Here is a 26,566-nt window from a genome sequence, read left to right on the forward strand (position 1 = left end):
GAAGGTTGCTGATATCAGTTGGGATATAACTTTGTGGAGCATCTCAGCATCAACCAGAACAAAATTCTATATTGTCTTCACATGTACAAACCGTGTTTTCAAGGTGGTACAATTCATGGGTTGACACTTTGAAATATTCCATCTAATAGTCTGAATTTTACCACATAAGTGAGGTATGAATCATTCGCACTTCTTCAGAATCTGAGGATGGGAAGAAGATTGTTTCCTAATGTGGCTTCAAGCATCTTTAGTTAAAGGAAGTAAGTCTGAATTCCTCTCTGTTTTATGTCCAGTACGTCCATTTATGTTCAGAGAAATTGCTGTGACACAATCATTTGCTCGCTCGCTCGCTCACTCACTTTCTCTCTGTCTTGCACAAACACACACACACACACACACACACGCATAGACACAAACAGAGACACGCACACACTGGACTAAAGTGGTCCCCTTCAGACACATTAGACTGAGGGAGGGTGGGGCGCCAGTAAAGATTTCTTAATGGGCTCTGCCGTCCTCTCTTCCATCTGCCTTGATGATAAACACACAGCTCCTCAACATTAGCCTGATGCGCATCAAAGCCTTCACCATTTTATTCCTCTTTATTTTCCAACAAAACAACACTTCTAACACTTTTCCACAGGAGCTGGAGATCCACAGAGTGAGGACTTAACACATGGACCAAACCATCAGGAGTATTTTGTAACAGTAATGGAGATGGGAACAAAAAAGTAGGAAGAAAATTCTCTTGACACTGGATTTCTTGGAAGCAAATCTTTTGGATGCCTGGTCACTGTCAGAGCGCATGGGGAGCGCACTCCGTGGGATTGTTTACGTGTGAGTGACACTATCCAGCCCGTCACAGCCACACAGTAACCTCAGAGACAGTTGACAGTCCTGGAGGAGGATGCCTTCCCTGCACCATGGAGCAATCTTCATGGGAGCCTTCCTCATCGTGACCGGGGGTTCCACAGCCTTCCTGGCCTCGTACCAGAGCCGCCTGCAGGCTTTCTCCCTCTGCTGTGTGGTGCTGGGGGTCTTCCTGCTTATTCTGGGGCTATTTTGGGCTATGAATAGCAAAAGTGCCGTGAACTACAACCACAGGGAGTACGACTCGGAGTGCCCGCATTATCCATACAACGACTACACCAACTACCCAGCCCTGTTCAGTCCCCCGGGTGGCCGATTCCCAGAGTCCCAGTCAGTGTTTCTGCCCAGGTGGGTGAAGGAAAAATTTTCTCAGCTTAGATATTAATTGCTTTACATTGTTCAGTCTGTCGTTGTATAACTACTTTTTGTTATGTTGTTGCCAGAAACCAGAATCTAGAGTCCAACTATTGATCATGGATTTTGTAAACTAAATAGAAAAATCCTAAAATTAACCCCTCTTAACTCCTTTAGTTTATGTAACTGTCCGCTTTGCCATATGGTCCAGTTTATTCTTTCCAGTGCAGCACATTTAATAAAGGTTAATGAATCCGTTTCCTGTGTCATTTAGAGACAGAGCTGTTCATTCACACAAATGGATGTTCAAAAGGCTTGAACACTGACCTCAACCACTGCAGCCTTTCAGGGGAAACATCCTCTTTTACATTCATTTTCACCCAATATCACATGTTGGGCTCTTCTAAGTTAAAGATAAAGATGCCATCTTCCATTTTGCAGGCCGCACTTGATCATCAGTGGCACTATAAAAAAAGCAAGAAACAGAGTTATGTCAAAATAGTCAGTACAAAATGAAAAGGTTAATATAGTTATACATTATATTAGTGATTTGTTTTTGAAAAAGGGACTTACTTGCTTTCAAACATGTTAAATGACAATCTCTCAGGAAACCAGGAAATGTTTTAATTAGCTCAGCGTGAAGACTGGAAACAGGGGAAAACAGCTCACTAATACCACTTTCATACTGTATGAGAGACAGATTTAGTGACGTGTGCTCATCCTGGGTTGGATGCATTCATACAGCATATTTGCATACGTCACCACTGATCCGGAGCATTGAATGCATATGAAGACAGATGAACCTTCTGTGACGTCAACTAAAGGTTTCCTGAAGGGTGGTTTTGTAACTCAGTGTGATAGCACCAGTTGTCACCATCTTGCCTGTGTGTTTGCTGTTTGTGTCAATCTAACCCAAACCCAGTCTAATCTGAAGTTACCTCTCCCTTCATTACGCATAAATTTAAGACTTAATATTTTTGGGAACTAGCCTCTAGTGGCCATTTAAGGAACTGCAGCTTTTAGCACTCCCACACTGGCTTTGATCTATTACAATGGTTGGGTTTGTTTTCAGCCATACAAGCAGCTTGGTCTGTAAGTCCACTACTTTGATCTAGACTGAAAATATCTTTCTAGTGATTCGATGAATTAAGAAGAAATTTTGCACAAACCACCATAATTTCAGAGGATTTATCCTAAAGTCTTCAGATAATTTTCTTGTTGCTCCACCATGAAGTTGACATTTGTAGGTTTGAGTGACACTAGTACAGCAACCGCTGTCACTGCTTAAACTTTTCTTCTTCTTTCGATCCATGACATCACACACGTTGTCTTTGATGATACTGCCTAGCAACAACAAGACTTGACTCCACCCACAGGCAGCCAAAGGACCACTGGGGGCACTGTTGTGAAGGAATAACAGAAAACAACTCTCATTAGCCAAAATATGAAGACTATTCAGCCAAATGATTTCAAACACTCCACTTTCTTGTGTTCCTGCCAATACACCCTCCATGTTTGGAGTAAATCACATGGATGATTGTCAAGAGAAGTGAAGGACAGACGGACTGACAGACACACACATATAACTTCATTATATAGAGAGATAAACTGGTCAAATATTGAGAAAGAAACCCTGTGTATACAGAATAAAGCTCGGCTACAGACACAATAAGGCTTTTGGTCATCCCACAGAGCCAGGATGTCCATTATACCTGAGGGAAACTCTGTTCCTGTATCTGGTAGGAAACAGGACTACTTACAGATTATGACTCTATCTGCTAATTAGCATCTGGTCTCTGCAACCTCTGATACCTCAGAACTATACTGCACATATCGATTTGTGTTGCCACATGCCTACTCTCAATTTCTTGCTTTTCTCGAGTGCAGGACGATGGAACGCCACAGGCATGGTGCTCGTGGTGAGGATTTCGACTACCCTCCCATGGACTCTGGTGGTTTCAGTCCAACGCCTCACCCTCCTCCATGGCTGGGACCCCCGCCTCCCTATGAGGTTGCCATCAAGACCACATGCAGCTCTACACACCTGCGACGTGCATACTCAGACACACACCTGGCAACAGAGCCGCTGTTTGGACAGTCGAGAGAGATCAGCTTTGAGGTTTGACTTTGGACGATGATGACGCCTCGCCTGTCTGCACATCAAACCAAAAGATAAATAGGCACAAGACTCTGGCTTTAACTCAGATTGTACAGGAGATTTCATTTGACAGCAGCAAACTTTGTCTCTCATTTGAAGCATGCTTCCTTCTTGGCTCCAGCATGCTCTTCCTGTGCTCCCTAGATACGACCCAAGTGTTAGCACACACTCAAATATACGGTGAAATTAAAGGTACATCAAGCTAATTTCAGCATTATCGGACCGAAATGAAGCACCAAGACATTTCATATACTAGTTCTGACAATTTCTATATAGCTCCTATCATGCCATCATGTTACATTTTCCTTTGATGCTGTTGCCTAGCACATGTGATGACTCAGGTTCTGCCCAAAGGCAACCAAAGACCCACTGAGGACCCCAAAACGATCACCGAAATGACTTCAAACCTATAACTGCACTTCCCTAGATCCCCAGCAACACAACCACAAAGTCTGAAGTAGATCTGATTAACGGTTGTTGGGGCCCACAATGAGCAACCATGTCACTGTGTCTTGATGAACATTATTCAAGTGCTCGAATCTCCACTGACAGTTTGTGACAACATTCTTCCATCACCTGGAAATATTCATCTGGGTTAAACCTAAACTTGTATACCACACGGGATTTCAAGAAGCAGTTTGTTATTTTTGGAAACCAGGGTTATTTTCTTTCTTGTCAATAATCAAATAAGAATATGTATAGTAAATATAAAGATGCCAGGAGGCAGTTAGCTTAGCGTAGCATGGCTTTGTCCAAAGGCGACATAATCTACCTACTAGGTAGGTCATAGCACAATGTATCTCATTGGTTCCAGGTTACATGCTAGACTATTTTGTAGCTAAATTCAGTGATGTGCATCTTTTATGCGAAGTAAAGCTAACACAGGCCAGACACTTCAAATACACAAAGACACAAAGCAGCAGAGGTGTAGATTTGAGGTTATTATAACTTCAGGTTTAACTCTGGGTTTTCGGTACTACGACGGATTAATTTCATACCAGAGGTCTCCCAGATATAGACCAAGAATAAAAATGTTAATAATAATAACAATGTACAGGAGAGTGAATAAAAAGAGAAAAAAACAAAAACAGTAAATAAGGTCTGCATATGTTGGTGTCCATCTCTTAATCTTAGGACTGTGTAACTTTTAACCTTTAATCTCTGTAAAGATAAGCTTAGACACCCTTGAGGTGTAATAAACATCTTTTTTTTGCTCACAGAACAGTTGATGGTGACATAATTGCTTCCATATGCTGCAACAATTGCTTAAATACACTTCAGATTTGTTTCCTAATGCACCTACTCTGGCTGGCATAGAGGTACAGTACCATTAACACTTTTGTCTGACAGCAAGAGGGCTGGAGGGTGAAGATATTCAGGGAGAAATAGAGTTTTTGGTTGGCTTATTTCCATTCTGTGCAATAGCAATTCAAACAGTGCTGACGCGAACAGAACTTAATACATGTCCACACATACATGTCCTGTTACTTCTTCCATTACACTGAGGAGCAGAGGCATCAGAATTTTTAGCCTTTTAATTGGTCAACATGGCTTTAGGGTGAGGAATATTTCTCCATTTGTTGGTCTGGAATGTGATTCCATTGTGTGATTTCCTTTTCAAGTGGATGGAGTGTTTTTGGGATCAGGGAGGATAAAAAACATTTCAGAAAACACAATAACATGTACGTGTGGACTTGGGGTGTATACTTGGCGCTTGATAAAAAGGCAGAAATTAAGATCATGCTAACCTGCTGTACTCAAGTTCGTTTAAGGACACCAGTTGCCATGGTAACAGAAAGACTCAGGAAATCCAGGATTTCCTATAATTTGAGTTCAACAGATAAGGATAATTCTCCTCTCTGGGATTCAAACCATGCAGCCGTTCTCTGAAAATGGCAGGCTTGAGATCGTGAACAAATGTTTCCCTCATCTTTCAGTTTGTGTCCCACACATGTACTCATCAGCTTGTTGAAAGCAAGGGAACGATGACTCATCTGACCATGTGAGTTTTTCCACTGCAGCTCTCTAGCAACACCGCCTGTGCTTTAAGTGTCACAACTGTAACCATAAAATCGCTGTATTTTAAAGGATCGGATTGCTGTTTTTGCATTTCCAGATTTTTTTTGTGTGTTTTATCCTTCCTTCGAGCCCCTGTTCCTAAAGCATCTATTTGGCTATATGGGAATCAATTTGCAGACCCCTTAAAGTTGTTTCTCTTTCAGTGTGAGACTTTCAGGTGCTGCCTGGAATCTACAACTTTCAAGATGTGAGGGCTGGTTGACCTAAATGCACTCAATTTTTATAAGTCAAATACGGAAATTCAAACAAGAAAGTAGTGAAAAGTAAGCCAGCAGGAGATAATATTGAAGAACTCAGATTCACAAGAATAAAAAACATTATTTGCCATATAGACCCATTTACTGTAGGTAAATAAAGAGGGCTGCGTGCGCACCCTGGCAACGGAAGTATGGCGGCTAGCAGTGGCTTGTCAAGCCATGCGGGTGCATTATCAGTAAAAGATCGCGAAAAATACTTTAAAAAGATCACTTTAACAAATGGCAAGAGGCTCCCAGATCCCTGTACACTTACCGAACGGGACTATGACGTTAGTAAGTGGCCCAATATTCAGTGACCTGATATTTATTTGTATTTAGTTGAAAAACCTAGAGTGTGCACTAGAGAGAAGCTGCGAGCATACACATCTATGGAGGCCTATGATTACGCAATTCGTGGACAGGTACAGGTGAGATACAAGGATACTGACAAAGAGTTTTGTGTTTTGATGTCTGAAATCCTACCCAGCCAAAGGCAAGGGCAGAAGACTACGATGTATGAGGCATGGGTGATCATCAACAAAGTGGAGAACTACATACACACAGCAAACTGTACCTTTATGGCGGCGACTCCAGCCGCTTTATTATTTATGTCCCCCTGTCACAACAGTCAACAGGGCTTTTATTAGTGGCTCTAATCATGTGGGAACCGACAGCTCGTCAGTATATTTTGCACTGATTTCACTTTATTTGCCACAACAGAGCACACGCGTGCATTGTTGACGGTATCCTCCGTCCAATCCGCTGGCTTGATAGTCTGGAGCCACAGCCGCCTTCGGTTGCTCTGAAACGGCTGAGAGCCCATTGGCATGCGGTAGAACTTATGTCCCTCTTGAGCATTTCGGTTTGTACAACCAAAAACACAACAGCCTGACATTATGATGCCGACAGTTCAGTGTTAGCTTTTAGTTTTGCTACTCCGTGTGGTACGAACAATGCCAGGTAAATGATATGAAGCGGTACTTCCGTTGCCTTGATGCGCACGCAGCTTGTTGATGACGTAGGCTCTGATGGGGTCTATTGATCTATTTTTGTCAATCACAGATGATTAAATCAATGAAGCCAACATTGTAAACATTATTATGGTTTATATAAGCATGTCTGTCTCTGCAAGTTGATTTTCAATCAGTAATGAAACAAAAGCACTGACTCAGTAGTCTCACAGTTCCAAAATATTTGCATATGAAGTCTGTCAGAAACGGATTGATGGCCAGTGACAGTGTTGTCAGCTCTTACACTCATATAAATTTGTTAAACTGAACAGTTTTGAGAGGAGAAAGATGCTGCATTATAGTCTTGTGATCTCTAACAGCACAAACACAACTGATTTCAGCCAATATAATCACAGACAACCATGTGGCTTCGAATTCTGTCTCTTATGCCTTTGAATGTGCATGTATCTTTCAGTGGTATGCTTTATTCTCTGAAAAGCCGTTCTCGCAACACACTCTCACAGTGATTGCTGTGAGAGTGTATATTCAACTTTATTTAATAAAACAGTGATGAAGGACGTGGCATGAGGCCTGGTTCCCATTAACCAGCAGCCTATACCGACACCTGCAGGAAGTCATTCATGCACTTGTTTACTCCAGGTTTGACGGCTGCAACTTGTTCACTTGTTCATGTAAAGCTCACAAAATCTTTCAAATCCCTTCGTAAACCCCATTTTTATAGATTTGGTTTTACGTGAAATTGTGTTTTTTTTCTAGTTAATGTTTTTGTTCGGGTTTTTTTATTTGTATTTATTTAAATTTAAAAAAAATTAAATTGACATCCTTTGTCTTCTTGTGTTAAATTAATCTTAATTTCACCCTAATTTTGCTCTTTTCTGTATGGCTCCCTCTTCTTATTTTCCTTTCTGGGCTTCCTGCTTTGCTTTGTCTGGAAAAGTACATTTTAAGTTGTTCCTTTTAAAAGTGCTATTTAGAAAAAATCCTCTTCTTATTACAACAGAGGCTTCATCTTCACTTAATACAATTTTAGGCATTGATTTGCTAGTCTGCTAAAAAAAAAGGGGAGGGGGGGACCTTGAAATAGGCTGAAATTTTAGAACATATGTATAAACTGATGTATAAAATCATTTATGGTGCCATTTGTCAATCATAGGAACCACAACACTTTATAAACACACTTTGTGGAAAGGAAATCATATAATAATAATAATAAATTTGTATTGTGCCTTTCATGCAAGACATGCAGTCAAAAGTTTTTTTTAACAATCAATAATTTACTATTGCTCAATCCAAATGCTGCTAAAGTGGTAAAATAATCTTAAATGTTCTGTGCAGTAATGTAAATTTTAAAATACAGTAAGCAGCACTCTATACATTTAATAGCAAACCCGAGAACAATAAAAACAGTACTCCATATTCTTAAATCATTTAACAGTGCACAGCTCAGCAAACATCATTGTAAATGGTCCGTATTTATATAGTGCTTTGCTACCCAAAGCGCTTTATATGATACGTCACATTCATCCATTCACACACTGATGGCGGAAGCTGCCATCCAAGGCGCTAACCACATCCCATCAGGTGCAATTAGGGGTTCAGTGCCTTGCTCAGGGACACCTAGACACGAGCACAACGGGCCGAGGATCGAACTGGCAACCTCTCGGTTGCAAGACGGCCACTCTACCCAATGAGCCATGACGTGTTCAGGTGTTCTATGTGTGAAAACTCAGATTTCATAGCCTAGCCATGCTACACCCATGTTTCTGACGGCACAAGGGTCTAGGGAAGCTCGACAGGGAGGGAGGCGGGCTAAAAGGTTGTCTATCAAATCCCTCTGCAGCAATTGGGTAGGTATACAACCAATCAGCGCAACGAATAGGCTGACGTAGTTCCGAAAGCACCGACGGATTGTGGCTAAGTCCCATTAGCTTCCCAACCAGCGGAGCCGCGGAGCCAACTGGTCTATTAAGGATTTGCCATATCCCGTCGGCATAAGTCCAAATACGTCTTTCTTCTCAATGAAACACTTAAGTGCCATCCTTTGTTTATCTTTCAAGTTGAATTTTAGCTTCAAATCTTTAAGGGCTGTGGCCAAAGCCGAGTCGAAAGATAACTGTTTATTGTGCGCCGGTTGTTTCTGTCAGAATCGTCACGCCTCTGTCGTCACTTCGTTACGCCCGCCTGTGGTTTAGTGAGGTTTTCTGTAACAGTTCTACAAAGCAACCTGTAGCAGAAAAGACTTTCAGAGTTTTTAGGAAGTTCTGGAGACCAGACTTTAAAGCGGCAGAAACATTTGTCAGCAGTTGGAGAAGGTGAGCTTCAGAGTAGAAATGAGAAGGAAACCTTCTTGACCCGTGTGATGAGGTCCTGTACCAAGAGTTTGACCATGTTGTGAAGAGCCTGTAGTTTTTTGGTCTGAAAGCACCAGAAGAGTCTACTCATTAAAGGAGAAAACAGAAGTTTGTTGGTTCTTCTGTTGCTCTGTAGTTTCCAGTTTCCTTACACTGAATATCAAGTTTGTATTTTAAATGATTTACTGTGTGAGCCCAAGATGACTTCAATAAACTCCCTCCATCCCCTGGACACAACGTATTTTATTACTATGTTAAATCTTTTTTTAACATATGTTTTTGGGTTTTAATCATAGTTTTAGCATAGTTTTTTTCTCTTTGCTTGTTTAGTTTTGTCATCTGTGTGAAAGGTGCTAAACAAATAAAGTTGAATTGATAAACTGAATAATTGACTAACTCATGATTGTGACAACAGAAGTATTTTCATTGTGATTTAAGGGTTTTTCATTCTTAAGTTTGGGGTTAAAATCTTGACAGAAAAAAAGATGAAAGAAATAAATCACATAAAATAACAATCAAAGGAAAAAATATTTAATATGACAAAACTTTTAATAGAAAATTAAACATTAAATACAATTATATTAAACAGACAAAATATTTAATTAAATAATTAAACAGAAGATACACGTAATTCTGAAATTAAACATTTTTTCAACATAAATATTAAACATTAAAGATGAAATATTTTAGATAATTAAACATTCAAAAAATACAATTAAACAAGAATATCAAAAATTTTAAAAATGCAAAACATTTAATTAGATTTTTAAACCTTTAAAAAGACAAAACATTTAATTCAAAAATTAAATGTTTAATTAGAAAATTAAATCTTCAAGGCAATGAAACTTTAAATAGGAATTAAACAGAAAATACAATGATGCATTTAAAAAGAAAATTCAACATTAAAAGGTGGTAAAACATTTAAAAAGAAAACATTAAAGATTGAATCAAAAATTAAACATTGGGAAAGAAAAGGACATTTTTCAAATAAGCCCATAAAACATTTGAAAAAAAACAACAATCAAACATTAAAAAGACAAAACATTTCTAAATCAAATCAGACATTAGAAAAGAAGAAAAGGTGAGAAAAAGAGCAAAACTAAACATTTAAGAAGAATCAAACTGAAGACAAAACATTTGAAAAGACACCAGTTAGACTTTACAAGATCAAATTAAACAGAAGAGACGATAAAACAATAAAAAAGAGCAAAAATGGGTAAAGGTCTTCAAGCATTTTCTAGTCTGAAATGAAAACATCAAGTTGTTTCTTCACACATTTTCTCTTTCTATGCTCTTGGTTTGATAGTGGACAGATTTACTAAGAACTCATTTCAGAAAACTGCTTTCCAGATAAAGTCTACTAGTAGTTGAAGGCATCGATCAAACTAATGTTACCTTCTGATCTCCACAAACTGTACTGTTCAGTGAAGAGAATCAAAGTTTGTTCAGGATTTCTAAAGAACCCACAGGTGAAGGTCTGAAAAGAACTCAGATGGATGTTCTAAATGTGAACTCAAGACTCATGGTCACAAGTTTTAAGGCTTCTGTTAACCAGAAAGTTCAAACTAACACAGAAGTACTGAGAAACTTTTAAAACTTCAGCCCTCAGACTGTCGAAAGGTTCAAACTAACAGTGAACTGCTCAGGAACTTAGAAGATTTCAGTCCTTGGACTGTCTGAAAGTTAAATCTAACAGAGATCTACAGTGGGACTTAGAAAATTTCAGCCCTCAGACTGTGTGAAAGCTCAGGTCCTGAGGACTCGGGAGGTCTGGAGGCTTTGGAAAGTCTTGGAACTGAGGGTCCAACCCTCCAGCACAAAGGCTGAAGTCCAACCTCCTGAGAAAAACGGTCGAGTCGAGACTCGAGTTAAAAAAAAACCCTCCAAAACAACAAAAAATAGATGATAAATGCGCAAAAAAAAAAAAAAAGAAGACTTAGTAGCTCAGGGGGATAAGAGGAGAGGCTACCAAGTAGAAGGAAGCAAGATCAAGTCCCACCACTGGCATTTTTCTTTCTTTGTCAGGATTTTCCAAAAATTTAAGAAGGGTCTGGTGTTGAACTGGCAACCTGCAGCTCCACAGGCAAATCCTTAACTTACTGAGCTACAGATCAGACAAAAAATAAATAAATGCGTTGTCCCTTTGACATCGCAGTTTCCAAGTGACCACATGGGTAGAGCCAAGGCGGAGTCAGGGCAGAGAGTAGGCGGGGAGGTGGGTGGCAGCCTCCCCCACCGCCCCCCTCTACTCCCCCACCGCCCACCACGCCTTCCCCCAGCCAACGAGTTTTTCGAAAATCCGAGTCTTGACGAATTTTCCCAAGTTTCTCAACTTTCCACCAGGTCGGTGGTTAGCACTTTTGCCTTGCAGCAAGAAGATCCCTGGTTCAAATCCCAGGGTGGGCCTGGGATCTTTCTGCATGGAGTTCGCATGTTCTCCCTGTGCATGCGTGAGTTTTCTCCGGGTACTCCGGCTTCCTCCCACAGTCCAAAAACATGCTGAGGTTAAGTGGTTATTCTAAATTGCCTGTGAGTGTGATTGTTTGTCTGTATATGTAGCCCTGCGACAGACCGGCGACCTGTCCAGGGTGTCCCCTGCCTTCGCCCGAGTCAGCTGGGATAGGCTCCAGCACCCCCACGCAACCCTAGTGAGGATAAAGTGGTATATAGAGAATGGATGGACATTTGGAGTAGATATTCATTAGCAGTCAATGAAAGTATTTAAAATCTTGGAGTTAAACTTAGAAGAACACAAACTCTAACAGAAAACTTTGCTGATATGTTTTTGTTTTGTTTACAGATGTTAAGTTAAAGGAGTTTTATTTGTGTATTGTTACCCACAACCAATCTCGATATTTCATGGGGCTAGTGAAAGGATCTGGTGCCCTAAACACTATATCTCTGGTCTCCTCTGGGCTCCAAGGCTGACACACAGCTGTGTTAACAACCATGCATTTAGGGAAAACTGGATTAGTTTCAGAAGGCTCTGACTCCTCTGTCTCATCACTGAAGAAAAACAAGTGAAGAACACCCAGACTGTTCATCCTTTTTCATCAACTCATCATTACTCTGTCCCTTCTCTACATCACCACTTCCTGAAACTGAGCCTGATCCTGAGTCAGGTTCTGTGTTAAGTCCAGATTCAACTTCTTTATTCTTTATCTTAGTCAATTCTTCCTGAAGAAGAGCAATGATCTTAAGTTTCTCATCTGTGTTCGTAGCTCTGGCTAAAGACTGAATTCCAGCTACACTGACCAATGTGGATGCATCAGAATTAGATTCAGATTGTGTTTTATTAGAGTTATTAATTGATCTCACATTTGAACACTGCATGAATGAACAATGTCGCCTGATTTGGACTGATGACAATCCATGGTTAATTTCTTTCACTCAACAACAGGCATTCATGCACACACAGAAACAAAACTCAGCCGCAATGAAGACAAACAGCAGGCGCATAGTCTTCACTCTCACCTGCATCTGAACTCTTATGTGTACCAATTTTCAATTATGACCAGGGAAAATTTCAATCTGACCTGTTAGATGAATTTTAAAATTGTTTTTACACAACTTACAGGACTTTTCGTGCCAGAATTCAATAGGAGTCTCCTCAAATTTAACGTGGAATTCCAGTTTGGTGGATCTGGGTACCAAATTCAATGTACTGAATTGATAGGTTTGCGCACAACCTAGCTCCGGGACAAAATTCCCCAGAGTCTTAAACCCCGCCGAACCAAAGGCCGGACGCTCGTTTCGCCTTCCACAGACAAATACTTGAATTTGCCGAGAACGTTGTTCTCAAAGGTGGAAGGACTCACAGGCTGTCCCCTAAGGTCGAGTCTCCCTCCTTTAAAAAAGGACGACCCAGGTATATCACTCAATCTGTGTGCCCTACGCCGCCTCTTACAGCAGCGGACTAGCACCAAATAGCTACTGAAATCCACACGCGGAGTGCGCAGTACTCGCTTTTTCAGGCAGCTGACTGGCATTTCATATCCAAATTCAATATCAGACAATCGCAGATTTAGTGTCATAGAACTTATTATTCAAAAATTGTTTTAAAAATTTTTAACACGTACATAATCTCATGAAACTTAGACATGGCAGTTTGTTAAAATTTGCACTTACCAGTCTTTGTTGTGTGGAGATCCTGCTCTCCTGACGCCAATTTGTTCGGGAATTCTGCGATGTCAAAAGAAGAATCAGGAGGCAAACTCGGAGACAGTCTGGAGACAGATGGCTTATGTTTAGAAGAAGGTTTACTGAAATCAGGAGAAATGATACAGTGAGTGACAGTGATGTGAGCACTGGCAGCATCACTTCTGAGGAGTCTCTCTGGCTTTGGCATATATACTGGTTGGGAGGCATGCCATGTTTAGGTTAGACTCTAAATATGGTAGCAGGACTGTTAGTGCAGGATCCATCTGGACAGGAATACAACAATAGAACTTTGTCATTCTTACCTTGTCAGCCAAACAGTTGCGTTTCATTCCTATGTTATCTTTTCTAAGCGTCTGTCTGTCTCAGGGTCATATTAGGGACGGAGTGAGCATAAACAGATTTACAGAATTTGGGATGACTTGGTACCTACATTTGATTTCAGGGTGACTGCAGTTTGCAGACACACCGACATTTAGAATGTCATAAACTAACAGCTGAGGGGACACCTCAGTCTTGATAAAGTGAGTGATTTTTCCTTAACACCTGTCAGACTCATCAGGTTCATAATAATCACTGCAGAGCATCCACTCATCATTTGCAGCAAACCTCTCTCTCCTCAGAGCTCCTCCTCAGCCCAAAGTCTCTGGGAAACCTACATAGAGTAAGAAAAATACACAAGTAAATAAGTCTGTACAAAACATATTTAAAAAGAAATCGTGGTAATAAATTAAGTACAAACAATTGAATTAGCCAATATTCTGGAGACCAAAGTTCTTTAATTTAATGAGTATAACCTTGTTTAGTAACATTTCAATTATTTGAGAGCAGTCCTGAAGAACTGCCTGTAATCCCAATCATAAAATCGGTCTGGAGGAAGATCCTAGATGGTAATCTGGATTTTTATGAGCTAGGCTTTATAACTACAATTGGTAGTATTGGTGGTAGTAATAGTAATGCGACTACTACTAGTAGTAGTGGTAGTACACCGACTACTGCTGCTGATACTGGCACTGCTACTACAACTTGTAATACTATTACAAATGCTGACACTACTTCTAAAACTCTAACAGCTATTTATACTACTGCTTGTACTTTTAGTATTACTACTACTGCTTGTACAACTATACTACAGCTAATATTAATCGTATGGTATTTGGTTGTCCAGCTGTTAGCTAGTGTTTTGCTGGTGGCTAACTAGTTAGCTGTCATAGACTGGAAGCTCTCAACAAGATTTAATAATCAAAAATGAGCCAGAAACTATTCTTACCTATGAAAAGTCATTCCAAGTTTCCTTGTCTCCATCGTATGATGTAGTGTGCAACTGTATGCAGCACAATGAGACTGCATACTTGTTTCTGTTTTCATGTCATCTACATTAAGGGAATGCACTGAAACTTTGCCCCCACTAGCTTAGCTGTAGGCACACAGCTCAAAAGGGGGTGTCCTATCTACTTATTCATATCTATGGGAGCTGCAGCCATAGATGTATATATTTATCTAGTAATTCACATCCATGCACACTAGTCTGATCTGATTCAGTCTCCATGATGACGTTTCACAACTACGTGAGAACGCAAGTAAGGACAGTTACGTACTGAGAAACGGCCACAGTCTTCTTACCACAAAGGTCCAAAGCTGCTCGTGTTCTCCTCTGGCATCAGGAAATGTCTTCAAAGCTTCTTCAAATCCAAATACAATCAAAAGATCAAACTGGTGCATTCAAGTGCAGTTGGACAACGAAATTGCGTTCAGGAGAATCGGAAATCGGAGGATCAGTAATGTGGATTTCCAACGAAAAATTTTTTGGGGGCGGGAGCGCACAGGGTGGCCAATCAGATCACAGGGGGGGCCACTACCCCCCACCCCCGTGTCCCCACAGAAGATCCGCCACTGTTCCTGAGAGGTAATTCTGTTGTTATAGCAAAAATAGTACAGTTACCACCACAAATACAGATAATTAAGTAAAATAAATAAATAAATAAGTAAAAATAAAAAATATATAAAATGCAAAATGCACAATAAGTGTAATACACATTTGAAGTAAAAAAAACAACACTGAGTAAAAAAAAAACATGCCAAGTAAAAGCATTTTTTGTAATTTTACTAGTTATCATCCATAGGCTAATTTAACAAAATTGAGAAAATCTTGTTAAAAACTGTTTTACGCAAGAAGACTTGTGTAAAAAGATTTTTTTAAATAGTTTTTGTAGTAGCAGTACATCATAGAGAAACTGAGGGCAACAAGTTAAAGAATTAAACCTGTCGTGCGCCACAGTAACACATTTGTGACGGCTACATGCAGTCCTGCGTTATCGATCCGCCTCTCCGGCGTATTCCTGATCAATATTAAGCCAGTCATTTCCTCTTGTGCCCTCCCCTACCGAGAGGCCAGGCCGGGATCCTCCTGCCTCTCCTACCCCTCCTCCCCGGCAGGGCTGCAGCTCCGAACCGCGCTGCTTTTTACGCACAGTTCATCAGTTCACGTCTAACTAACTGCTCTATCCGTGCGCGAACAGCTTCCCCAAACACACGCAAAGTGACACTGTTCAGACGGTGCGCACGCCCTGCCCTCCTCTCCTCGTCACTGAAAGCCTTCCTCATTAAAAAAAACACACACACTTCCTCACACTGCACGTCTCTCCTGCTGCTGCTGCTGCTGCTGCTGCGGACTCATGAAAACCATTCGCTCACATCAACTCCAACTGATTCTATTTAAGTGATCACTAGCACTCCTCCAACATCGGATTCTTGTGCTGGAAAGCGGGAGAAAGCAGAAGCGGCAGATGGGGGGGCAAGATCAGGACAGAGGCGCGGCAGGATCTACGGACTGAACCGGAGAAGCTGGATTTCCTGGAATTTTTTCGTTTTCCTTCTCATGGCTCAGTGGGGGTTTCAGACCAGAGGGGCATCACAAGGAGGCTGAAAGTTGCTGAGCAGGGGAAGAGAAGTGATGGTCCACGTAGCAGCTGAACGTCTCCTCATCGCGACCTCCTACCAGGTAAAGAGAGAGAGTCCATGTTTGTCGCAGCGCGCACAGACGCGCACACACACGCGCGCGCAGAGATGGTTTACATGTTGCATATATCCCTGTTGTTCTCCTGCTTGCTTCTTTCACATCCCATCACTTCACTGGGTCACAGCTCAAGTCCTGGGTGTGTCCTTCCTCTCTCCCGCAGACCGGCTGTGGCTGAAGTAAGTGCAGCTGGACAAAGTGAACTCGCAGAAGTACAGGAGGTTCCGGAGATGCCGATCCACCATGGCATGCTGGTCTGCCTGGGCGTGCTGCTGATGTCCGCCGGAGGGGTCATGGTCCTTGGCTTCGGCCTGAACAGCTCGGTGCTGCTGTTCGCCCTCGGGCTGTTCCTGGGCCTGGGGGGCATGGGGCTGCTGGTCAGTGGAGTCTGCATGGCCATGAAGAACCTCCATGTGGCGGTGCCCGGACACTTCCTCCTGCACCCCCGAACAGGCACACGCTTCAGCCCACAGCAGGCCGTGGCCATTCAGAGGTACATGTGCACAAAGCCTGAGTGGCAGCAGGGGAGTAGCACAGGCTGGCAAACGTTTAGACACATATCTTTAGTGTTGGGTTTATTATTTTACACGAAAAGTGTGCGTGGGATGGCATGACGTGGTTCCCAACCTGGCAACCCATCAGTGGGGTCACAGGATCAATCAGAAAACACATCCTTTTGCTATTTACGTACGACATATTTAGTCGTTTCTCATCTTCAGGCCTCTAGTAAGTTTTCTACAGTGATAAAACAATTAATATGTACAGCTGATACACACCTCATCAACAGCAATTAAGAAAAATTGTGAATAGACGAGTAACATGAGGTTGTGTTGCATGAACAAACTCTAAGTGTGCCCCCTTTCTGGCTCATTAATAGCCAGTCATACCTTCATAATGGAGCCACTTCACCTTTTGTTGCTTTCCCAGTTGGCCTCAGTGCAGATTTTCCAAGGCACCCAAATCTACATCGCCTCTGTCTGCAGACCTCGGTTGGTAGAAGAAGAAGAATGTCTATGAAGAAGAATTGCTATCACATACTGATGGGGGAAGCTGCCATGCAAGGCACTTACCACGACTCATCAGGAGCAGTTACGTGTTCAGCATCTTGCTCAGGGACACCTCAACATGAGCTTTCCAGGCCGGTTTACAAACTTTCACCTACACTTAAGTAGCACACTCCTGGCAGCCCTAACCTAGGTCTGACAGATTTGACATCAGGTTTTGCACGGAGGCTGGTGAAGGATCCCCATCGGGTGATATCCAGTCATGAACAGACACTCAAAACTTTAACCTCTGTGTGGTTGCCACATTACACAGTTTGTGTACAAAAGTCAAATAATCCTATTTATTTGCATTTTTCACTATTGTTAAACCTTTGGCATCAATTCTAAAAAGTTACACAGGGGCTGTTAAAAAGAAAAAAGATGGTTAACATTAAACGGTCGTCCTTCATGAACAGGCTAAACTGGTTAAAACCAAAGTAAAGTGGTCAAGCTCATATAAGACGTTTTTTCGTCTGGTCTCTTTTTGCAAAGTAGGTCATTAAAAGTCACCAATAAGTAGCCCTAATTATAATAGACAAATGCAACATGTGACAGCATCATACTGAGGACTCTTAAGTCAACAACATTAAAAATCTACAGACATCACAACACCTTTTATAGGCTTCACCAAGCATCAATGTCAACATGGAATATGTTCAGTATGCTGCTAGCAGGGAGAATAGTCTGCCACATTCAAACTTATTGTAACACTTTGGAAGATGGTTACAATTATTATTAGTTTTGTAGGAACTTATTAAACCAAAATTTGCATGAAATTATGATTTGATTATAGGGCTAGATATAAAACTTAGGAATCCACAAAGAGATACAAATGATCCTGAGGTGGACGTTTATATGGAATTTTATGGTGATCCAGCCAGTAGGGGTGAAGATATTTCACTTAAAACCTCAAGTGGATCTTCAGGTGGTGCTAAAGGAAAAGTCTACAATCAGCGAAAGTGGTAGGATTTATCCTCTGGGACCTGTGAACATCTGCGTCAAATCCCATGACAATCCATCAAGTAGCTGCTGATGTAGCTCCGTCTGGTCCAGAGTGGTAGACCAGCTCACCCACCAACACTCAGGAAACACTGGGAGTAATGGTTTTAGAAAAGCCATTTTTTGTAAATCCAGACAAATGCCAGTCCCAGGACACACCACTGCACTGGTTTTCTTGATCTCCTGGACACATCAGCATGTGTTTAGTTAGAGTCTGACAAAGACCAACGAGGCGAATTAGTCACCTGAAAACTTTGGACTTGTAATGCTGAGAATTGGAAAGCAACAGATGCTCAGATTATGGACTGATTATAGAAGTAGGTCATGGAGAAAACAGCGGACACGTGCATGTGGCGGACAGAATCCCCCTGGCACTGTCGGAGGTATTATCTACAACAGGCTGCAAATTTAAACAAGGTATGCTCTGTTCAGTGTCCAGCTCTGTGGAGCAGAGATGTTAACGGCACAGTTTTTATCATTGAGACTTATTCTGCCTCCTGACAAAACTCAGACCGATCAGTATATCTAAATACGAGCCAACTTTTCATTGCGACATGCAGGCTGTAGCGGGTAAATTCTAGTTCGTTGGTTAGGCTAATGGTGAATTAGATGCATAATTTATCATATGCAAGGCCAATTTTCCAAAAGGGATTGCGGTGTGGATGCTAGGAGCTGAATGCATGACTGGAAAAGCTGTAAGTTACTGTAGAAACTGTTATTGTGAAAGAAGTTCAAGTGGCTTATCTAAGTGATGTAAGTGCACAAAAGAGTTGAAATGTAGATGTAGTCACTTAAATAAACTGAATTTCAATTCAAAGGTAAGCAAGGGATTTGTTTCGCTGTTACCAAAGAGATAAGACTGTCAGTTGAAGTCTTATATGGAATGTAAACCCTAAAATGAGATCACAGAACTTACACAAAGTATTCACCGCCCTTGGAAGTTTTTCCCTTTTTTTGCTTTTCAACATTGAATCATGGGCAATGTAATAAGGCTTTTTTGAAAAGAATTTACAAAAAAATAGACAGGCAACAGTTACTATGTGCACGTGTGCATATATGTCTCTCAGCTGCTGAAGTTTGTAACTCCGTCAGAGAAGTCATATGTGTCTTTGTGGCCTGTTTCTCTAGCCTGCCTCTTACAGAGTTGCTCAGTTTTCTTTAGGACGGAATGCTCAAGGCAGCCTGCTATAATCTTTCCATTTCTTAATGACGGATTTAACTGTTCTGCAAGGGATCTTCAGTGACTTGGAAATTGTCTTGACTTATCCCCTGGCTTGTGCTTTTAAACACCTTTTTCACTCAGTTGCTTGGAGAAAGCAATCAAAGGGGGAAAGTTCCGGGGGGATAAACTCTTTTTATAGGCACTGTCCTGACTGAATGTGAAAGTTTTGAGTACACTAAGAAGGATAAAAGCACAATAGGCTGTTGAAATGTACATTTTTGTTGTAATCACTAAGTGGAGGTCATTATTTGTTGATGTGTAAATGCTCGAAAATGGAAAATTCGGAAAGCAAGATTTTTTTCTGAATGTTCTTAAAGAAAATATTAGAATTTTTATTATTTTTATTTTTTACATTTTTATTTCTAGCCAAATTTGGAGATTTTTAAAAAAACAAAACCCACAAGGGAAACTTTTACAGAATTTTCTTCCTGAAAATTTTGCAATTTTTTTGTATAAATTGGGGTATTTTCTTTCCTGAATTTTTGGATTTTTTTTCAGACAAGGGAACAGTATTTTTCAGTGCCCGTAAATGAGGCCAACAGGAGGGTTAAGGGTGACGTCTAACATAGTTGAAGCGTCTGCTGAATTGAAATCTCTGAAAGAAATTGATCCACATTTTAGTGCATAAATGACCTAGAGTGAAATCACAAGACACATATAAGCACTTCCTGTATTAGGAGCACTAGGTGAACTGAAAACACACTGAAGGAGTTTACTTATTAAACTCCTTTCAGTCCACTTCTCATTGCTTCCTGTTTCCTGTCTTCAGGAGGTTGGACCGAATTCGTCGGGAGATGTCAGCGGACTCCGTCAGCAGGGCGCCGGAGCCCGAACCCTCCTTGCCTTCCACCCCACCGCCCTGGACTATGGAGCCGCCTCCATCCTACGACACGGTGATGAAGAGCCAGGAGCGCAGCGAAGAGCTTTAACCTTCAGTGGACATCCTGAATTCACGTCAGTGCCTTTTGTCTCCGACTCTCAGTGAGAAGCATAAATCAACGGTCGCTGCTATCCGTGAACTCGCTGCGACCGACCTCTTCTGTGCCTTAAGAGCCACGGTGATCCCAAGCACAAGAAAAGCTGGAGCTGGTTAAAGACTTAATATTTGTACAGACTGGGCCCCTGTGTGGCCTCGATGTCTCCTTAATATATGTGCTGTGACTGATTGCGAAAGTAATTGAAATGATCACTACAAATGCTTCACTCTGTGCACTAAGGGCCTTTCTTTCGACAAGCACTATGTAACTTTTACGACAAAGTTCATGGATTCATGTCAACAGATTGGCCGCAGGTCTTTTGTAGATGCCTAATTAGGATATTTTATCAGCCTGCTTGAATTTATGTGACCTACTACTGTGGCTGCACGGCGCTCTTCTTCAAACCCAACTAACCCTCACAGCTGCACAACTCCTCTTTGCATCTGTAGCTTATTTCAAGGCTAAGTGCCTTAACCAGGAAAGCAGAATGCTATCAGGACAGTGTTATTCATCGCTCAGCTTTGTATCCACTGTTTGCAGAATGCCCACTGTTAGTTTTGTTGTGACATTACTATAAACTTGAGTTAATGAACAGCTCCGGAGCTCTCTGTGGGTGCTGTCGGACTTGTAAATAATGGATTGTTTATTTAAAAGAAGGAAACCCCTCGGAAAGACAGAGGAGGGGAATATCTGCATATTATAAAATCATGTCCAAGCTGAGCAAACACCATCGCTCACTCAACTCAGTGGGCTGAGTTGTGAGACAAGGTGACCTATCAGGTGCAAACACACCCCTGCAATTTTATACCTGACCTGAGCAGGCTGTCTGCAGGCTGTAATAAGCAGCAGAGTGGAACCCTAACTGCGTTTCCTTCAACCTCACCTTCAGGACCCAGACTAACACGAAGTCTTTCCTCAGTACATGGCAGATGCTTCAGCTGAATGTGTCTCATGTGATTGTACAGTAGTATAAAGACACTTGTACCTGCAAGATTCAGTCATTGGTGACTCAGAGCTCACGGTTAAAACTACACCATGATGACAAAAGGTCACTCCAAGCAGCTTTAGGAAAAGGTTATTGAAAGCATAGGTCAGAGGATAAGTCAAGAAAATTTCCATGTCACTGTATATCACTTGGAGTGCAGTTAAATCCATCATAAAGACATGAGAGGGATAAAGTATATGTGTAAATCTGCTTAGAGCAGGTTGCCAAAGTGACCGTTTAGTCAGGGGTGTCAAACTCATATAAGTCCAGAGGCCACATTCAGCCTAATTTGATCTCCAGTGGGCTGGACCAGTAAAATCAGAGCATCATAACCTATAAATAACCACAAATCCAATTTTTTCCTTTGTTTTAGGGCAAAAAAGTGCATTCTGAAAGTGTTCACATTTAAGGAATTACCTTTTTTTACAAAACATCATGAATAACCTGAAATTTCTTAAGAAGAATAATTTAAATTTCAGCAATATTATGCCTCAGTTTATCATTTACGCATTACAACTTACTGGTCGCACAAAACATCTGGTCACAGGTATCTGGAACTGAATGATATAGTATTTTACTTTATGATAAAAATGACGAAAGTCAAACAAAAAAGACAAAAAACAACAAAAAGAAGACAAAATATTACAACAATAAGACACAAGACAACAAAAAATGAGACAAATAACATGAAACAAAACAAAAAAGTAACAAATCAGACAAAATTATACAGGGACAAAAAAAATGGACAAACGTCAAAAATGAGACAAAAAATTACACAAATCACACAAGACCAAAAATGACAAAAGCGAGAAACAAAATCACAAGAAAGTAGACAAACAGCACAAACGAGACAAGAAAAAAAAACACAAAACGACAAAAACCAGAACCAAAACAACAAAATCATGAGACAAGTGACAAAAGTCAGACAAAAAAACAATAATAAGACAAAATATTCCAAAAATGAGACAAAATGACAAAAGAACAATGAGCAATCTAGTATTTTACTTTATGATCAAAACAACTCGTCAACGTGTAGAAATTTACAGTTTTAAAAATTTACAATTTGGAGTTAGTGTCTTCTTTGTTATTTTTACACTTTACAAAGTCGTCCAATGGGCCATATTGGACCCTCTGGCGGTCCGGTTTTGGTCCGCGGGCCGCACATTTAGCATCCCTGGTTTAAGGCCACTAAGACACCTATGATTCCCCCTGAAGGAGTTCCAACCTTCAGCAGCTGAGATGGGAGCGACTGTTCGTTCTCCATCAGAGCCCTGAAGGTAAAAGAGGGAGGAAATGCAGTTACTTTTCCACTCTGCTGCTTTTTACAGCCTGCTCAGGTCAGGTATAAAACTGCAGGTGTGTGCATGCACCTGATACACAAACAGAAGCTTCGCTGGTCAGCAGCGGTTTGAGCGATGGTGGAGGGCAAACCGTATCGGTACGGGCTGATCGTGGCGGGGCTGAGCGTGGTGGCGCTTGGGCTTTTCATCATGACGGTGGAACGGCCGCACATTTACGTCACAATGTGCGCTCTGGGCGTCTCCATGGTGTGTTTCGGGACTGTGTGGAGCCTCTGCCAGTGCTATCCAAAGGTAGAGTCTGCATACTGGCAAAGACATAGGCAGGAAATATATAACTGCTGCCAAGAAGAAACAGATATTGTAATGGAGGGTGTGTGCTTATTAGGTCATTGTGGCTCCTGAGATTCAGAAGAAAGGCCTGGAAGAATTAGAGTGCGCTGCAGCTGAAGCGAAAGATGAAAGGTACCGTTCCACACAAACACTCTCACAGTGTCCTAATGGGCTGCAGACAAGTGGGTGTTCACTGGGGTCCTAATGATTCCCTGTGGTCTGTCTGTGCAACTGAAAATGGCAAGTGACCATCATTTAGTGGGTGAACATGGCGACAGCAGCAGCCTCTGAGGGGGGAGAGGGGGGCCTGCACTTATTCACTGTAGATGCCCTTTTCATTATCTTTACCTTGAATGGAGAGTGGCAAGGAAAAGTACAATAGATGGTGGCCTGAAGGTCGTGGCTGAAAAAGGGCGCATTAGTTGAAAACAAGAGGGAAGAAGGACCCTCAATGTTCCCTTGATTAAAGCACTTGAGCCTCATTTATTGTAGTGGCCAGCAGTTGAGGGGAAAGAAAAAAACGTGGCTGTTCTTGTGCAGCTTCTGCACCAGCGAGTGTTTGCAATAACGCGAGATAAAAACGTGCATGCTCAGCAAAACCCCTCCTCGGGAGCAGAAGAAGTAAGAAAACGAGGGCAAAACGCTGGAACTAGACTTCTATTTCTGTCTCTACCCCCCCTCCTCTCCCCTTTTTGATTTAATTTTAGGCACACCGAGGCTCTGCCAGGTTTCTGTGGCCAAAAGTCGAGTAGCAGCAGACTTCTCCCCGAAGCCCGGAAGAGTCAGTGTTCCAGCTGCCCCACTCTGCATCTGGTCTGAGGGACTGTCAGGGGCCCCTCAAAACAACCCGGGGTAGCAGACTGCGCTCAGGACAGCCAAAGAGCACTGATGCTTTTTGAAAAATGCTTTTTAACTGAACGACAGCATCACTCACACATGATGCTATTTGAATGTGCTTTTTTTTTTGTTTGTTTTTTTACAGTTAGTGCAGTTTTGCATCAGTCTGATCATTGTCATACAGTAGTGGAAAGTAACTCAACTTTACTCAAGTGCTTCAGTACAATTTTGACGTGCTTGTACTTGATTATTTCCATTTTATGCTACTGTGTACTTACTCTACATTTCAGGGGAAAATATTGTGCTTTCTACATCCATCTGACAGTGTTAGTTACTTTTAAAAAGATTTGACACAATGAACAAAAAGCAAGCTTTTAAAATACAAAACTTTGTTAAAGAATAAACCAGTGGTTTCTAAACTGTTTGGTTTCTTACAAAAAGCAGTGTTCAGTTGAGTCACATTTCAGAGATCACATGGCCTCACGTGGTTTCATTTCAGTAAATAGTATAATAATCCACTATCTCACCAAAAATCAAAGATTAGAGAGGAAATCCAAAACCTGAAAACAGATTTGTGTATCAGAACATCATCTGCCGACCCCTCGGATTTATTAAAAAACTGTATATAAACTTCAAACTAGCTCCAAATGATAATATATCAGTCAGAGGGACCAAACCAGTAATACTTTAACTGCATTTTACTGCTGTGCTTTAACTTAAGCACGATGTTTCATTACAGGACTTCAACTTGTAATGGAGCGTTTTTACATTGCTGTAGTGGTACTTTTACTGAAGTAAAGGATCTGAATACTTTTTCCACCTCGGGCTGAACATGTATTGCATGACAGTTCCAGAAGATGGCGCTATTTACTATATGAAAATGTGCGTGTAGTCCAGGTATTACTTATGTTGTGAGGACCACAGTCACATGATGTGAACATGTCTCCTTTATGAGGACAAAAAGCAAATCTCCGTAATGTAAATCATTCAGTTTTACAGTGAAGACAGAAGGTTAGGGGCTAGGCAAGTATTAGTAGCAGTAGTGTGTGAGTCTGTGTGTGTGTGTGTGTGTGTGTGTGTGTGTGTGTGTGTGTGTGTGCGTGTGCGTGTGCGTGTGCGTGTGTGTGTGTGTGTGTGTGTGTGTATGTGTGTGTGTGTGTTAGTAAAATTAAGGGAAAGTGCTGCATCCACCTATAAGATAATATTATGCAAATTAGTCTTGCACCCTCTTAAAGCTGGTAGTCTTGCAGGAGATTACAGAACACACAAGATCTTACAAATACTGGATCCTACTGTTCCCATTGTCCATGCATCCATCAATTATCTACAAACCACTTAATCCTCATTAGGGATATGGGGGCTGGAATTAGGGCAAAGGTAAGGGACACCCTGGACAAGTTTCCAGTCTGTCTCAGGGCTACATATAAAGACAAACAATCACACTCACATCTATGACACACTTTAGAATTACCAATTGACCTCAGCATGTTTTTGGACTCACACATGCACAGGGAGAACATGCAAACTCCATGCAGAAAGGTCCCAGACCCAGGCTGGGACGTGAACTGGGGATCTTCTAGCTGCAAGGCAACAGTGCAGCCCACAGTTCCTATCATAGATCTCAAAAATGCCCGTCTTTGCCTTCTCCCTGCCTCTTCGTGTAAAGCATGCTTGTTGGTTCATTTGCACTATTAGCTATGGAAGAACGGTGTGAAACTGAAAGCAGGAATGTTGCTCAAACCCACACAGGTGACAAAATTAAAGGCACAAAGAAAGTGAAAATGTCTTAGCAAAGTGTTGGGCCTCTATGTACTTTCAGAACTGGTTCAGTGCACCTCAGCAATTATTTTTGAAGTGTGTGGAACTCTGCTGGAGGGATGCAACACCATTTTTCCAAAAATCTATTTTCGCATTTTATATTTGTACAAAAATCTCCAATAGGTGATCAGTTGGGTTGAGATATAGTGACATATGAGTCCCAAAATTGTTTTAAACTCATCAAACCAGTGAAAAACAAAGCCATCTGATCCCCTCAATGCAAGGGTCAAGTTTTTTTTCTTTAATGTGTCACCTGTCTGGGTCCAGGTCAAGTGACTGAGAAACTCCAAATAACACCAGCTGCAGCACATGCTTCATGCTTTAATTTTGTGCTCTGTTGCCCATATCAAATATAATAACTTCAACCTTCTGTCACAGCCAGAGGTTTGGTGCACATGCTGCTGGAAAATCAGGTAGAAAAGCAAACTAACTCTGCATGGAGACAGAACTTGGGTTGAAGCTCCTCCAGAGAACATTGTGCAAGAGTTGGAGTAGTGGGCTTCTCTTTATGAGGTGATCAAATGATTTTAGGTGCAACATATCTCATAAACTACTTGTTTTGCTCTCTTTTAATTGGAACTGTGTGATCTAAACTGACACAGTTGCAGAGTTTTGCAGAGACCCAGGAGTTTCGTGGTGCGCTCTGCAGCTCCGTGCGCATCTCAGCACTGCGCCGATAAAATCAAAAAATAGAGTCGGTGAAAATAAACTATGCACAGCCTGTAAGATCAACATGCTCACTCTCTCTGCACAGCACGGATTCAGGCACAATAACAAGAACTTGCACTTGCATGCACAAGTCATACTGTTCACATTACTGTGCAACAAATCAACTTGAGCGCAGAGGAAGCGTTTTCTCCG

The 26,566-nt window shown here is 41.4% G+C and overlaps 2 protein-coding genes and 1 long non-coding RNA gene across 4 annotated transcripts; 2 read left to right on the forward strand and 1 right to left on the reverse strand.

The window, feature by feature from the left end:
* The first annotated feature begins 522 nt into the window (after positions 1–522).
* si:dkeyp-51f12.2 (uncharacterized protein LOC100151460 homolog) lies at positions 523–7,230 on the forward strand. Its single transcript, XM_051947714.1, has 2 exons — positions 523–1,218; positions 3,112–7,230. Exons 1-2 carry the CDS (start codon positions 908–910, stop codon positions 3,347–3,349), a joined length of 549 nt encoding a protein of 182 aa, XP_051803674.1. The 5' UTR covers positions 523–907; the 3' UTR covers positions 3,350–7,230.
* Positions 7,231–11,276: 4,046 nt separating this feature from the next.
* Positions 11,277–15,805, reverse strand: LOC110950202 (uncharacterized). 2 transcript variants are annotated; one of them, XR_002595626.2, is made up of 3 exons: positions 14,801–15,805; positions 13,148–13,832; positions 11,277–11,664 (listed from the first exon to the last, which is right to left on the reverse strand). It is a non-coding gene; the product is annotated as an uncharacterized LOC110950202 (long non-coding RNA). The 2 variants fall into 2 exon arrangements; XR_007941550.1 differs by having other exon boundaries at positions 14,448–15,805.
* On the forward strand, positions 15,806–21,028 carry si:dkeyp-51f12.3 (uncharacterized protein LOC107988041 homolog). Its single transcript, XM_051947705.1, has 3 exons — positions 15,806–16,178; positions 16,357–16,686; positions 20,227–21,028. The coding sequence occupies exons 2-3, from the start codon at positions 16,424–16,426 to the stop codon at positions 20,384–20,386; spliced, it is 423 nt and encodes a 140-aa protein (XP_051803665.1). The 5' UTR covers positions 15,806–16,178; positions 16,357–16,423; the 3' UTR covers positions 20,387–21,028.
* Positions 21,029–26,566: the final 5,538 nt, after the last annotated feature.

Source organism: Acanthochromis polyacanthus, chromosome 4 (assembly GCF_021347895.1).
Source record: "Acanthochromis polyacanthus isolate Apoly-LR-REF ecotype Palm Island chromosome 4, KAUST_Apoly_ChrSc, whole genome shotgun sequence".
NCBI lineage: Eukaryota > Metazoa > Chordata > Actinopteri > Pomacentridae > Acanthochromis > Acanthochromis polyacanthus.

Bases quoted from the DNA above. Each gene is read 5' to 3' on its own strand.
- si:dkeyp-51f12.2 (XM_051947714.1), top strand. From the start codon at position 908: ATGCCTTCCCTGCACCATGGAGCAATCTTCATGGGAGCCTTCCTCATC. The intron at 1,219-3,111 runs GTGGGTGAAGGA...TCTCGAGTGCAG, and splicing joins CAGTCAGTGTTTCTGCCCAG to GACGATGGAACGCCACAGGC.
- si:dkeyp-51f12.3 (XM_051947705.1), top strand. From the start codon at position 16,424: ATGCCGATCCACCATGGCATGCTGGTCTGCCTGGGCGTGCTGCTGATG. The intron at 16,687-20,226 runs GTACATGTGCAC...TCCTGTCTTCAG, and splicing joins CAGGCCGTGGCCATTCAGAG to GAGGTTGGACCGAATTCGTC.